Source organism: Hylobates moloch, unplaced genomic scaffold (genome assembly GCF_009828535.3).
Source record: "Hylobates moloch isolate HMO894 unplaced genomic scaffold, HMol_V3 SCAFFOLD_9, whole genome shotgun sequence".
Taxonomy (NCBI): Eukaryota; Metazoa; Chordata; class Mammalia; order Primates; family Hylobatidae; genus Hylobates; species Hylobates moloch.
Window position 1 is genome coordinate 89,654,888 of NW_026652284.1, and position 15,810 is coordinate 89,670,697.

At 34.2% G+C, this 15,810-nt stretch overlaps 1 protein-coding gene across 2 annotated transcripts in view; it reads right to left on the minus strand.

The window, feature by feature from the left end:
* NUDCD1 (NudC domain containing 1) overlaps positions 1-15,810 on the minus strand; it is an 87,804-nt gene that overhangs the window by 18,117 nt on the left and 53,877 nt on the right. For both annotated transcript variants that reach the window (XM_032760270.2, XM_058443794.1), the window contains 2 exons: positions 14,928-15,072; positions 10,544-10,669 (listed from right to left, as the gene is read on the minus strand). In XM_032760270.2, coding sequence (XP_032616161.1) covers positions 10,544-10,669; positions 14,928-15,072 — 271 coding nt within the window. The remainder of the gene's footprint in view (positions 1-10,543; positions 10,670-14,927; positions 15,073-15,810) is intronic.

A 15,810-nucleotide genomic window follows, 5' to 3' on the forward strand; every position in this document is an offset into this window, starting at 1 on the left:
GGGATTATCTGCATAAGCCACTGCACCTGGCCCATATGCTAGTCAAAAAGCTAAAAATAGATAATGGGTACAACAGGAGCAAACAGAATTTAAAACAAGCATACAGAAATCAACTGCAATATGAGCCAAAGAAACTCAATGTATAATTCACATATCTCAGATATCAATTCATAACCATTAAGATGGAAATAGTATTAAGTAGTATTGCTATGCATACACACACACACACACGTCTCTTTGAGACTCTACACTCTGGCAATGCCAAATTTGTGCTGATTCTGAATCTCAAAAGAACCATCATCTCTGGGATATCACATAAATTGCAATATTTGTTTGATACAACTCTCTTTCCTCACTTTCCTACATATAATTATTGTTATAAATATTTATTTACATGCTTTTTCCCCACATGACTGTATGTTTTAAAAGTAGAGACTGTCTTGATTACCAATAGGTCTCCAAAATTGGATGTAAGCACTATATACATTTATTTGCTCAATGTTGGCATGGTTACATTAAAAGTGGTGACAGGTAACTTCTGCAATATTTGGAGAGCACTTTAATCCAAGGCCAAGACTCTAAGATAATGAAAAAAATACATGCAGGAGGGTATTTTAAATGATTATATTTAAAATTTTTAAAAATATAGGGAAAACAAATTCATTAGATAACTGATTAAATTGTAGTATAAGCTTATATGACAGCATGCAATATATTAGTATAAAATGCTTGTGGCAATATTAATTTTTAAAACAGTAGGCTACAAATTGAACCTACAGTATTGTTATAGACATAAAAATTACACAAGGACTACAAGGTGAAAGTTTCAAAAATGTTAACATTAGCACTGCTAGATCAAGAAAATTAAAAATCCACACTAGAATGAATAAATTACATATATATACATGATGAAAACTATGTAAGAGTCAAAACGAATGAAACTCAGCTATACATGACAATGTGGTTGACTCTCACAAACTTGAAGAAAAAAAGTCACAAAAGAATACCCAAGAGTATGATTCCATTCACGGAGTTCAAGAACATGAAATTAACCTATTATTAAGAGGTAAATGTGATAAGGGCTGTTAAACATATAAGTAATAAATATTAACAATGAAATATTAGACATTTAGGACTGCTTTCTTGGGCAAGAGGAAAAAGGTGTAAGGAGACATAAGTAGTTAAGAGATGAGATCTAGAAAATATAAAACAAAAAACATTCATTGTTTAATTTACATTAATGCTATTTAAGCAATGTATATTTTTTATAAAAGACTTCTACTTAAATTTTATTAAAATGATGCCTTCATACCAACATAATTTGCCCGGTTTAATTATTTTTCTAAATGTAAATTTTCTTCAAGTAGGACTCACAGGCCCTCAGGACTCATACGGCCTCACTATGTACTAGTAAGGGCTAGTACATACCATAAAGAAGTATAATATATACCTATACATACACATCTATACTAGTACACATACACACACAGGTATGGAGCACTGCATTAGATGGTGTTATGAACAGCAATTACTGTTGCAACAAAAAAAAAACTTCTTTTAGTTATCAAACTACAAGGGCAAGAAAATAGACTACTCACTTCAGCTACTCTCTATGGGCTAAAGGAATCTACCAAGAAAATTTAAATACCTTTATACGTGGTTTTACTTCGTATTGTTGTAAGTTAATTCTGCATTTCTCTTTAACTTCTGTATGTTTTAAAAGCAGAGATACTGACTGCTCTTTACTTTCTAATACCTTTCCAAATGTTAATGCCCCCAGTGGACAGACAAAATGGACTCCCATGGCTGAAGTGCTCAAAGTTAAAACAGAAGCAGGCAGCCATGGCTGGGTGAGGAAGTGGTCACCTATTGTGTTCTCAGAAAGCTGTTGTAAAAGTATGACACGACCTCCTTTTCTACAGCCAAGCCAAACCAGTTCCTATTGTTGGTGCCAAAATAAACAGCAGCCAGAATCCCCTTACCCATCACTCACCATCTGAAAGAAACATTTGACAGAGACTTCTGGTTTTAGGCTTGAAAACCAACCAATCAGAGCTCACCTGCCCCAGTCAATCAGGGCTCAGCTGTGGTTATTCAGCTCAAACTATGGTTATTCAGAATTGGGTATCTGGCAAACATTCTTCCAAAGTAAATCAATCAATCATGGCTCAACTATAGTGACCAAGGGGCTCAGCTGTGCTGACCGATCAGAACTAAGCTGTCATTCATTTATTTGCATAAACAGATCTGCTTGGGAACCGGGGCAGGAACTGTTGCTATAAAACCTGAACGTGGCCAGGTGCGGTGGCTTACGCGGGTAATCCCAACACTTTGGGAGGCCAAGGTGGGTGAATCACGAGGTCAAGAGTTTGGGACCAGCCTGGCCAACATGGTGAAACCTTGTCCCTACTAAAAATACAAAAAATTAGCTGGGCGTAATGGCAGGAGCCTGTAATCTCAGCTACACAGGAGTCGGAGGCAAGAGAATCACTTGAACCCGGGAGGCAAAGGTTGCAGTAAGCCGAGATCATGCCAATGCGCTCCAGCCCGGGGGACAGAGTGAGACTTTGTCTCAAACAAACAAACAAAAAAAAACAAAAAAAACCCTGAACCCTCTCTTTGTTCTCTAGAACGCACCTTCATTTTACACTGACGGCTGCCTAAGGCTACATCTCCTCAGTCTGCAAACTGTTCACTGGAATAAAGTCTCTTTCCTCCAAATTCCTTTTCAAAGAACTTTGTTCACACAGGGATGTTTGCATAATGAATAGCCTTAGAAGATAGAGTGCCTCCCTCCAATACTATGGGCAAAACGTTTATGACAATAAGCAGTTAGACATGCTAACTGATCATTATAGCAGATTCAAGTTCCCTAAGCTCAAGTTTACTCTCCTGTAATACAGCCTATTGATGTAGGTGGGAATCCATCTGGACCCATCTGTTTTGCCCAATGGGAATTTTAGACTTGAGAAATTGGCATAAATATGCTAATGCTTATGCTGTTTACTGTGCAAACTAATAAAGTCTCCAATCCAGTAATTTCCTGTCTCCTACCAGCATCCATTAAACTGGCAGGTTAACTTGTTAGCCTGTTAATGGGGTAAAATCTCAGAACCTTCACAGTTCTTGACCTATCTACTATTCTGTAATTTTCTAAGAATTAGTGCTGTTACTGTGTGAGTGGCATATACACACAATCTCTGCTTTAGCCACTCTCAAAGTATGATATGCAGAACCCTATTGGGTTGGGGAGCGGGGGTGCTGGGAGACACCTTCAGGGGGTCCATAGGCTTAAAACTATTTTCATAGTAATACTAGGATGTAAATTGCTTTCTCCCTAGTTTTAAATTTGTATGGATGGTACAAAAGGAAAAGTAGGTAAAACTGCTGGAGTGATAGCATAAATTACTGCAAATAATAGCACCAGATACTAGTAATTACTTGAAGTTGCTACATTCTTCACTGCCACGTACTCACTGTAAAGAAAAGGCTAGTTTCACCTTAAAATGTCCTTGAGAAAGAAGTCAAAATGATTAATTTTATTAAATCCTGACTCTTGAGTATATGTCTTTTTAGTATTCTGCATGACTAAATAGGAAGTACACATAAAGCACTTCTACTGCATACTAAAGTACCATGGTTGTCTCAAGGAAAAGCACTTGGGAATCGTTTGAGTTGCAAACACTGAAATGGCCATTTTTTCATGGAACATCATTTTTACCTGGAACAACAGCTGACAAACTATGGTTATTCTGAATTGAGATTTGGCAAACATTTTTCCAAAGTAAATGACCGAAGTCTGTTACTTCAAGGAGAACACCCAAAAGTATTTGTTGCCAATGATAAAATTTCAGCTTTTGAACAAAACTTAGAATTTTGAAGAACTCATATTTATCACCATGAGGATAATAGCCTGCCAATCCTTAAACGCTTTTCTGGTGAGATTAGTGGTATATTAACAAATGCTTATGTGTGTATTGGTTTATATTGAATAATGAAATAGATTAGCATTTGGAAAGTCTGCATAACTCAGAGAAGCAATATTTCCAAGTTAACATCATGGGTAAAAACATCCATTCAAAGTGTCTCAAAAACGAACTGATTTTAAAGTAACAGAGCATGAAAAGTTTACATTGCAACTAATATTTAAGAAATGGGCACGTCAAATTTTGGTGTAATATCAAAGGAAAAAACTCACCATTAACTGCAAATGTTAATTAAGTATCCCTTTCTTTCCAATTATATATCTATAGGAATCTGAATATATTTCAACTACAGTATCATATTGCAAGAGATTGAATGCAGAAGCAGATATAAGGATTCAACTATATTAATGCAGACATTAGATCCGCAAAAATGTAAAACAATGACATTCCTCCTACTTTTTTTTTTACTCTGCAAAATGTCCCAATTTTCATTAGAAAATATTACTAATGTTAACAACAGGTTATTATTTTAAAATGAATATTTTAAAAATTTCTTAATTTCTAATATGATACATTTTGATAAATACAATCCAAATATAAAAATTAAGTACACCAAAAAGCTTAAGGAGGTAAAGGCAGGCAAAGTAAACCCATTGGGTGGTTAAAACACTTGCTAAGAATACTAATTATTCAGTGAAACATAATTGAAGGACATTGTTCAACCTAATTAAAAAATAAATCTCAAATCTTCTAACATATTAATTTTAATTACAAATGAATTGTTAGTAATTAAACAATTTTGTTTCATAAAAATGGCATTTACATGAAGTTACTTGATTATTCATTACTTTGAATGACTTTTTTTGTAATGGATAATTCTATGTTTTTTATAATAATTTAAATTTTTCATTTCCAAATAGTTTAATAAAATATGGAGGGAAAAAAAAAGAATGTAAAGGTGTCCTGAGACCAAAAACCACTGGTTTAGATACTTTTTAAATGTTTTTTAAACTATTATAACTATTTACACTATTATAAATGCTCTAATAACTTCTGATCCTATCCTTAAGATCCTCTTGAAAGGATTAATAATATACAGCACTTGCCTTTCCTACTTCCTTTCATAATGACATTAACTTAAAAAATTATTTTGTTTGTAACTCTTCCTTCTGTCTTGATGAGTTTATTTAAAAGTTACAAATATTATTTCAGGTGTTTCAACTGTATATCTTAAGCCAGTGGTCCCGAACTTTTTTGGCACCAGGGACACGTTTCATGGAAGACAATTTTTTCATGGACAAAGGCAGGTGTGTGTGGGAGTTCCAGGATGAAACCTCAGATCGTCAGGCATTAGTCTCATAAGGAGTGCATAATCTAGATCCCTTGCATGCACAGTTCACAATAGCACCACTATGAGAATCTAAGACTGCTGCTCATCTGACAGGATGCAGAGCTCACCCACTGCTCACCTCCTGCTGTGTGACCAGGTTCCTAACAGGCCAGGGACCTGTAAGGTCTGTGGCCCGGGGGATTGGGGACCCCTGTCTTAAGCAACAGATGAATATCATCTGATCTAAGAAATTCACCATAATCTAATACTTAAAAATATCCTTTCACCTTCTGGTCATTCGAATCTATATAATTTGACTAATACAGATCGGTGTTGTCCAACAGAAATAAAATGGGAGCCACATACATAATTTTAAATTTTCTAGTAGCCATATTTAAACACAAAAAGAAACTGGATAAATTAACTTTAATAATATATTTTATTTAATGAAACATATCCAAATGATTATCACTTCAACATAAAAATTTATTAGTAATAATTATTTTTTTTTTTGAGACGGAGTCTCGCTCTGTTGCCCAGGCCGGAGTACAGTGGTGCGATCTCGGCTCACTGCAAGCTCCACCTCCCAGGTTCACACCATTCTCCTGCCTCAGCCTCCCGAGTAGCTGGGACTACAGGTGCCTGCCGCCATGCCCGGCTAATTTTTTTTTTTGTATTTTCAGTAGAGACGGGGTTTCACCGTGTTAGCCAGGATGGTCTCGATCTCCTGACCTCGTGATCTGCCTGCCTTGGCTTCCCAAAGTGCTGGGATTACAGGCGTAAGCCACCACGCCCAGCTATTTGTAATATTGTATGTATTTCATGTTTTCAAAATCTGGTTGTGTATTTTATATTTATAGCACATTTCAATTCAGACTAGCCACATTTCAATTGCTCAATAGTCACCATATGGCCAGAGGCTAACATTTTGACAGCATAGCTCTTAGATAGAAGTAAAAATAATTCACCTTCAATTCTATCTGAATTCTGATTTGTGCTTTACACTTCCGTGACCAATTTAATATTTCAGAGAAATATTAAATACTCATTTCTGATATTTAATATTTCTTTTATTGTGCTGCTTCATTTATTTATTTAACATTTTATTTCAAAATGGCAATTCTAACCCTAATGTCCATGTCTTTAAAGGAAACATATTTTGGGATATTTGTCATTTAAAACATAGAGTTCTGACCTTTTTATTACAGCATTATTTTCTAAAACTCTAAGGACATATACTAACCTTCCCATGTAAGGTAATTTCAAATTTCAAACATTGTATGAGTATCCATTCTACATATATGTTTATGCATTTTTACTTCACTGCATTTTTGTCTATATTTATAAAAATTAGTAATAGAAAAATCAAAATGCTTATAATTTTTATGTTCAGGGGTGCATGTGCAAGTTTGCTACAAAGGTAAATTGCATGTCATGGGGGTTTGGTGTACAGATTATTTCGCCAACCAGGTAATAAGCATAGTTCCTGACAGGTAGTTTTTCAATCCTTACCCTCCTCCCTCCCTCCACCCTTAAGTACACTCTGGTGTCTGTTGTTTTTATTTGTGTGTCCATATGTACTCAGTATTTAGGATCTCACACGAGTCAGAATGGCCATTATTAAAAAGTAAAAAAATAACAGATGCTGGTGACACTGGGGAGAAAAGAGAATGCTTATACACTGCTAATGGGAATGTAAATTAGTTAGCTATTGTGGAAAGTAGTTTGGAGATTTCTCAAAGAACTCAATGCAGAATTATCATTTGACCCAGCAATCCCATGATTGTATATATATCCAAAGAAATAAAAATTGTTCTACCATAAAGGGCTTATAATTATAAAAAGAAAGTTTGGTTTAAAGTCCAACTGAAACAAAGATAAGAATTTTTAGTTTTAATTATACACTAATTGAAGTTAAACCAGCAATTAAACTCCGAAATGTGGTTAAATAGTTAAAACGGTATGTACAAAATACTGGAAATGTCTCATCAAATATTGTCTATCAAAGCTATGGTACAATGAAGGATTATTTGTTTATTTCTTAAGTTACTGAGGATAGAACCTGCTTACCACAGAAATCTATTGTTCACACTCCTTAGGAACACAGAAGACTAACTGTATTTATTCAGAAGTAAGGACTAACTGTAGTAGCTTAGGATCTCCAAATTGAAATTTATGATCCTGTTGTTTAGGGAAAATTATGGAAAGCATACTGGAACCCAAGAGATCTAGTTTCTACTACTGACTCTCGCTTTGATCCCATATAAACTCCATCTATCTCAGCTTGTCTTAATAAATCTGTAAAATGAAGATGAAATATGGAATTTCTTTGAAGTTGGAAAGATTGTCCCTTTTTATTATGTATTGGACTTCTTCCCCACTCTTGATGTTTCCATCTACGACACTGAGAAGATCCACTGCTATAACATTCTAGCTTTTATAAATTCCTAAGGAGTGAAGTCACATTTGACTGGTAAATGTAAGAAAAATCGGTGTATTTTGCTCAGTTCTATCACTTTTTCCTATAAGGAGCTAGAGGCCTCAGGAAATAAGAGGTTTCAACTGCCCCTCTAGGGGCAGCCAGAGCTGATTTAACATTGCCGGTGACTATAGTTAAATCTGCTAAGTCCTAGGACTTAGTAAGTAGATCCACTAAGCTTTGGTACTGTAATGTATCAGTAATAATGGTTTTATTTTGCCATTGCTTGGTTTTAATTAATATGCTCAAACATAGGAAATGAAGAAAGGTATCATAAACTGGGAGGTATCTCAGTGACAATATTAAACTACTGATCAACACTACTTAGGAGTACTAAGATGAACTGAAATTCTCAGGGAAGCTACGTTTAAACCACAGCATTTTATGACACCCTAAGATATAGCTGCCTTCCTTATAAAAGTTTGGCAGAAAACAGTATCTAAGAGTAATAGCACCTAAAACTATAACGTTAAGAAGAACAACCAGATTCTTCATTATTAGAACAAACAATCTCCAGTTAGTCAGATTCAAGAGCCTTCTGTCATGCTTGAAACTGGTTCTCTAAAATTTAACTCAAGGTAATAAAAAGAAGAGTAGCTATGTGATAGCTCTTGTTTATCACAATTCAGGGAATCATGTATGGGATTACGTCAAAACTAAACAACATCTAGGAAGTAAAACTCCCAAAAAATCAAAACAGCTCCAATAATCTTGGGTTTTGACCGGTACCCAGCCTGGATATAATAATCTGACTAAGAATACTGCTTACTCTTCAATTAGAAAAGTAATTGAGGAGGAAGCGGGAAAATGAAAGATATTCATTTCTTGAGATCCAAGATGGACCTAAAACCATTTTTTTTAATTTAATGACTGTCACTAAAAGATAAAAGAAATATATTAAAGAAATATATAAAGAAATATACTAAAGAAATATATTAAGCATCTATTATGAATCAGAACATTTGGTAGGTGTTGAGGACACTGGTAAAATGTCATACATGTGCTTTTTAGAACTTACTGCTGTTAAAGTGTGGTGAAGAAGACAGCAGTGAAGAGATAGAAATTAATTGTAAAAGCAAATATTTAATTTTGATACAGTTTCAAATGGTACTTCTGCCTAGCCATTGGTCCTATCCCATTCCACCTCATTTATCTACACAGGTGTAATCTAGAAATGCTCATTTTACAACTTCTTTGAGTACTAATTAATGTTCAGCCAGTAAATAAAGCTGGTAGTATCCAAAAAGACTAGGAAGGGATAGCGAGTGAGAAGAACAGTTATATTTCCTTTTAGTTAGTAAGATGTTGGGCCAGAACTCAGACCTGGTAAGCCAGCTTCCCATGACACTTTTAACTTCAGTTACATGAATTCTGCTAGAATACACTTTCCCCCAAATCTCTACATGACAAAGAAACATCAGGGCACACTTGGCAGAAATTTTTCAGGTTCTTCTTGAAAACAGAACCTTTGAAACCTATATCAGACTCACAAGTCTAAAAACAGAAACAAAAGACCAAGTTTTTCTCAATCTCCTCTGTTGCTTTTGCTTGGAATGAGTCTCCTAAATTTCCTTCTGGTTTCAGTAATAACACTAGATTAATTTCTATATGCACAGCTCTAAATTAGCCACTGATTTGCTGAGACACCCTGCTCACATAAACAACTCTACGAAACGCACATTTAGTAGTATTAACTAATGGTTAAGGATTCCCCTAAGAAGGAATATCTAATAAGGTTTTAAATTAAAAAAAAAAAAAAAAATCTACATCTACTGCACCAAGCCACTCCAGGCAGTCTTCTTCAGTATCTTAATACAAATCTGTCAAAGCTTGTAAACAGAGTGTAATTTTCAGGTGGTGGTGGGGCGGGGGGGGGGGGGGGGGGGGGGGGTGGGGGGTGAAATATATACATATATGGCACACCAGAGAGAAAACGACAAATTCCAGATGAATTAATGAGTTGAATAAAAAATATTCCAAAATATAAAAAGAAGAAAAAAACTAACTCACTTGATATAGAAGCATTATCCAAATTTAAAACACGTCATACAAATTGGTAAGAAACACTAAGACAAATAAAAACTTCTTCACAAAAGAAATAGTTATTACATAAAATAGTTGACAGTAAAAAAAAAAAAAGATTGGCACAAGTTTATTCTACACACCAATTAGTAATGATCAAACAAAAGTGAAGGTGAAGATGCAGTGAATCAGGCAATAACTGCAATCATTACTAATAAAAATATAAGTGGTAATCAATTTGTCAGAGGCTTATGATTCATTAATTTGAATTCTGTAACTCGTTATTAGATAAATATCCCTGGAAATAGAAAAGGCTTCATATGACAGAGATTTTTAAAAATAGCATCATCATAAATAATGTACTTTAAAAAAGTTATTACTTATTGTAATGTGTAGAACCACTACATGCAGACATGACCAACATCATAGTATAATCCAACCATTAAACCAGACATTTAAATAACATGAGGAAACACTTAAGTCCATAATGCTGAATGAAAAAAAAAAAAAAAACGTGAAGTTATTATACATTATAGGGTCACAATTGTATATTAAAAAGCTGTCCAGAAAAGCACCACTTGAAAGATATCAATATACAGTGGTACCAAAACTATATAACACTGTTTTGCTGAGTGTGGTAGTATGAAAAGATGCTACTTTATGGAGTGATGAGACTTACCAAAGCCAGTAACTGCTAATCAAGTATCTTTGAAAAACATATATAGACCAATCATTACCTGAGTAACTATTGACAAAATTTTAGAAATATTATTATCAGTAACTTACCACATGAGTAGTTTTTAATGTATTGCCATCAAATCTGCATAAACTGGAGCTCTCTTCAAAGAAAATATCACATTCTTCTAACTCTTGAGCATTGCAAGGTGGTTTTTCTTTGTCTGGATTTGGATTCTTAGTCCAGAAAATAAAGTAAGTAAATAAGTAAAACAAATAAACAAGGGAATGGGTTTCTTCATCTTTAAAAATGTTAAGGTTACAGCAGTAATTAAAAATGAATTGCAAACCTATGACCAATAAAATCATAATCACAAAAACAGAAATAACAGAATGACGAAGTCGGCAGAAAAGGATATGAAAACAGGTATTATAAACAGTTCCATATACTCAAAGATGTAAAGGAAAACATAAACATGTTGAGAAAGAGAGAGATGAAAGAACCATACTGAACTTCCGGATATAAAAACACAAATCTGAAATGAAAAACAAAACAGATGTGACAGACAGCTGATTAGACACTGCAGGAGAAAAGACTAGCGAGCTTGAAAAATAGCAATAGCGACTACAAAATGAAGCACAAAGACAAAACATAAAAGCAGAGAAACTCAGTGACCTGTGGAACAATATCAAATCGTCTAGCATATGGGTAATTGGAGGAGCGCAAGAAGAATGGGGAAAATAAATTGTGAATAAGTAATGGCCAACACTTTAGAACGTCAAAGAACTCCAAGCACAACAAACATTTTTTTTAAAAAATCAAAAACCACAGTAAGTCACATTATAATTAAATTTCTGAAAACCAGTAATAAAGAAATTCCTAAAAGCAGACAGAGGAGGAAAAGAGACATTATTTACAGAGGAACAAAGATGTAAAAGACAGCTGACTTCTCATCAGAAACTATGTAGGCTAGAATACAATGGTGTATATTTGAAGGTGTAAGAGAAAAAAACAAAAACAAAAACCTGTCAACACCGAATTATATACATAACAAAAATAACTTTGGAAAAGGGAAGAAAAGAGAAATATTTTTGCAGAAAAAAGCTGAAAGAATTTATCACCAGCAAATCTACACTAGAAAAAATGCTAAAAGAAGCTCTCAAGCCAGAAAAAAATAACATCAGATGCAAATGTCAATCAACACAAAGGAATGCAGAATAGAGGAAAAGGCAAATATAAGAGTAAATGAAAGACCTTTTTTTCACATTTTTAATCTCTTTTAAAAGAGAATTACTGACTATAGCCAAAATAACAAGGTATTATTAATTTTAATAGAATATAAAATGTAAGACAACAGTAACACAAAGAGTGGAAAATATAAATTTCTTAAGTTATAGATGAGACAGTTTTTAAAGATAGTTGGTGATAAGTCAAAGATGTAACCTCTAGAACCACTAAAACACACACACACACCACACACACACACACCACACACACACAAACACACACACACACACACACAAAATATCTACCCAAACAGAAACACTGAAATATAGTTAACAATAAGCCTAAAGTAGACATAAATAAATTCATAAAATTCATAAATTCATAAAAGCAATTTTTAAATGTTCCCTTGCTTCAATGCAAAGGTCACGGTCTGGTCTTATATACCTCACAGAATAACAGGATCACAATAATTAAGGAATAAATTATACAATATTTGCATATAGCAGAAATACAATTCTACAACTGACCAGATGTGTAAACATCTAGTTTGCTAAGATACAGCGATATGCTAATTCTCATGTTATTAAGAACTTAATGAAATGAACTGAGAGAATCTGAAACTAAATGGATGGGAGTTCTAGAAGATCTACATACTCAACATGTGTCCGTGTCCCAGCTGGGATATGGAACCGCCTAGTTGTGGCTGTTGCCTCTACTCTAAATACCAATGGGAACAATTATGGTTTCTGTGGCTGGCTGTAAAGGCACCGCCAGCAATCTCCTGGTTAGTCGATGCCATCGTGCACAGTGACTCAAGGATATATCTATGTCCAGCAGAATAGAGAAAGTACCCTATAGATTTCTCCTTCCCTTCCCCTTCCAATTATTCATACTTTAGAAGCAGAAAAAATTAAAAGTTCAGAACTATCAAGGCCACCAGTGCTTCACAGGACAAGATTAGAGAGACAAGGAAATCGCAGAGAAAAGGGTCAAACATGCTATATTGCTTTCCAAGGATCATTTGCTGATTTCTAAACTGAGTTGAAAAAGACAAGCGGAAAGCAGCAAATAAGGGGCTAAAAGCTGAGTTTGGGGTATTAAAGTGCTTGGGAGTCAAAAATTAGACTTCAGAGTCCACACAGCAGGAGAAGACCTGGTAACCATCCTAGGCTTTCAGTTGAGATAAATGAAAAGTTTTGCCTTAGGTGTAAGAATAAACATGGAATAAATCAGCCATGTAAAAGACTGAAGCCCAGCATCAAATCAAATTAATCCCTATGGAATTAAGAAGGTAGGCTAAAAATTTAGAGAATGCAGCTACAGTAGTGCTTAGAAAGATATGTACAACATTAAGTGCTTTCATTGGAACAGAAAGGTCAAAAATCAACTAAGTATCACCTTCAAAAATAGAAAAAAAGAGCAAAATAAATCCCCAGCAAACAAAAGGAAGAACATAATAAATGTAACACAGAAAATAAGAAATGGAAAACTGAAAAACAAAGGCAATGGAAACAGATGCTCACATTAGACCTATATCTGTTAAAAGAAATTAAAAACATTAAAAACTAAGGCACCATAGTTAAGTGCCTTCCAAAAAAGCAAACTCAAGGTCCAGATTGTTTTACTGACAAATTCTACCAAACATTTTAAGACATAACACTAATTCTATATATTCTCTTCTAGAAATAGAAGAAAGAACACTTCCCTAATCATTTTACAAAGTTATTACCCCAGATATCCAAACTGGAAAAAGATGGTAAAAAACAAAACAACACAAAACAAAAAACCTATCCAATATTCCTCACAAATAGATATAAAAATCCCCAAGAAAATATGAGCAAATCAAATTCAGCAATATGTAAAAGGAAAATATATCACGACCAAGAAGGGCTTATCCCACCAATGCAGAAAATTCTATAATCATTCATGATAAAAACTCTCAGCACACTATAAATAGAAGAAAATTTCTTCAATGTAATAAAAAGAATCTACCCTTCTTAATGATAAAAGTCGATTATTTTCCCCAAGATCACAAATAAGGCAAGAATGTCTGCTTTTACCATTTGAGAGTTCTATATAGCTGTGGAGCAGACATTCTAACCACTGCAGTAAGGCAAGTATGGATATTTGAAAAACATAAAACTGCCTTCAGCTGCAGGTAAGACCGTATATTTGTCTTCTCAAAATCTAACAAACACACTGGTGTTCAGGCATAAATAACTTTCTCATAAACACTAATATTCAATTAAAACCATCAAGTTTAAAAAGTAGTTAACTGCAATTATCTACAATCTCAAAACACATCTCCATTACTGTCACTATTATATCCCCAGAGCCTAATACAATAATACTTGCTGAATGAGTGAATATAAGGCAATGCAGCCTGCATGGCTTGTTGTAAACAGGGCTATGAAATCAAACTTTTGTAGTACTACATATGAATTCCAGTGATTCCTGAAATTTTCAATTACTACTGGCAAACATGAAACTTAGTTTCTCTATTTAGCCATGTTTCCTTTTGATAGAGACATTCACTTTCAATATTCCAGTCCTTCTTTTCTATCTTAGGATGCAAGTAACATTACAGTATAAATAATTCTTTGTACAGTCTTCCTCATCTCTATAATTCAAGATGGCAATAAACCAGACATCTTTCATATGCTGATATCATTGTTAGAAAATGAACATATAATTTAAAATTCTGATGTACTGCTGTATTTGTTCACATTCTTAACATGATCTTACACGTTATCAGAGTGGGAATGTATTCAACCTCATGATTAAGTATTGTGTTGTCACTGTAATCATCATAATGAATTACATCACAAAGAAAAAATAACTATACTATATATGATACATATATTCTTGCAAAATTCTAAACTCACCTCAAAAATTTTAGTGATAAGCAGATTCTTAGCAAATAAATTGTAACATAATTTTTGTCCTACCAGCATTGGTCAGTTGATTCTCCTAAAGAATACATGTAGAGAGAGAGAGAGAGAGAGAGTGTGCACAATACATACACACATAAACAGATACAGGCAAACCCTCTATACAGTATGACCACACGTATATGTATGTATTTACATAGTGTAAGAAATAAATATTAGAACTTAGGCCATATTCAAACATCACTCAGATCAGTAGTATCTGATATGTATCTTTTATGCTAGGAAAAGCAAAATATTGTTAGAAAAGCACGGCATAATCTTCATGTAACACATTCTTGGACCCTTGGAAAGTCACACTACTATTCCAACTACTTACCAGTTCTTCAGAGGTCAAATGCATCAAACGTTCAGCTATTGCAGCACACTGGGCTGAATCTCTTATAAGTTCCCCTTGTTTATCTCCAATTACTAGCTCTGGCCAGGTCAGTCCTTCATTCTTCTTAATCAAGGAAATCTCCAAGCTAGAAGTTTAAATGGGAAAAGTAATGTTGCATTAAGCAATTATACAAATTATACAATCAGTAACAAACATTGTTTGTTTCTATCTTCTATAGAAAGAACCCTCCGGTGTCCAGAGGATGGTTTACCAAAAATCTTACTCATTTAAGTTTTGCATGTGATGGAAAACCTATAATCCAATGGCAAATAGTCCAGATTTAATAAAGAAAGAAAGTACCACTGGAAATGGTACATCAAATGGCCTGAAGAGAGGATTGGCTGGAAAGAGTCAGGTCACCCAGAAAGTACTGGTATGCAGTATGTTCCTGAACTTAACAGAAATACAAGAAGCATGGATCTACAAGACATCTGGGGAACGGTTGGGGGTGTGGGCATGTAAGCAAAGAGGAAAAGGGCTGTAACTAAAGGATAATTCTTTGTATCTGGAACCAACAATTAACTTTATTTTCACAAACTAAGAGCCATAATATATGATTATTAACCTAAAGATCAAGCAGGTTAAATCAACGCAAATCTTAATTTTAAAATACAGATGTTAAATAATTGAAAAGTAGAAATAAGGAAAAAAATTAACTTTGGTAATACAGGGAAAAAAGATGTTAATGTGTTCTCTATTAACTTATTTAAAATCTAATTCTGTACATGTAAACAACTAAACAATTCCAAATACACTAAAAATGGCCTGTCAGGGAACCCTGAGATCAAGGACTGATGCAGCAGGAAAGGGAAAGAGAGCAGAG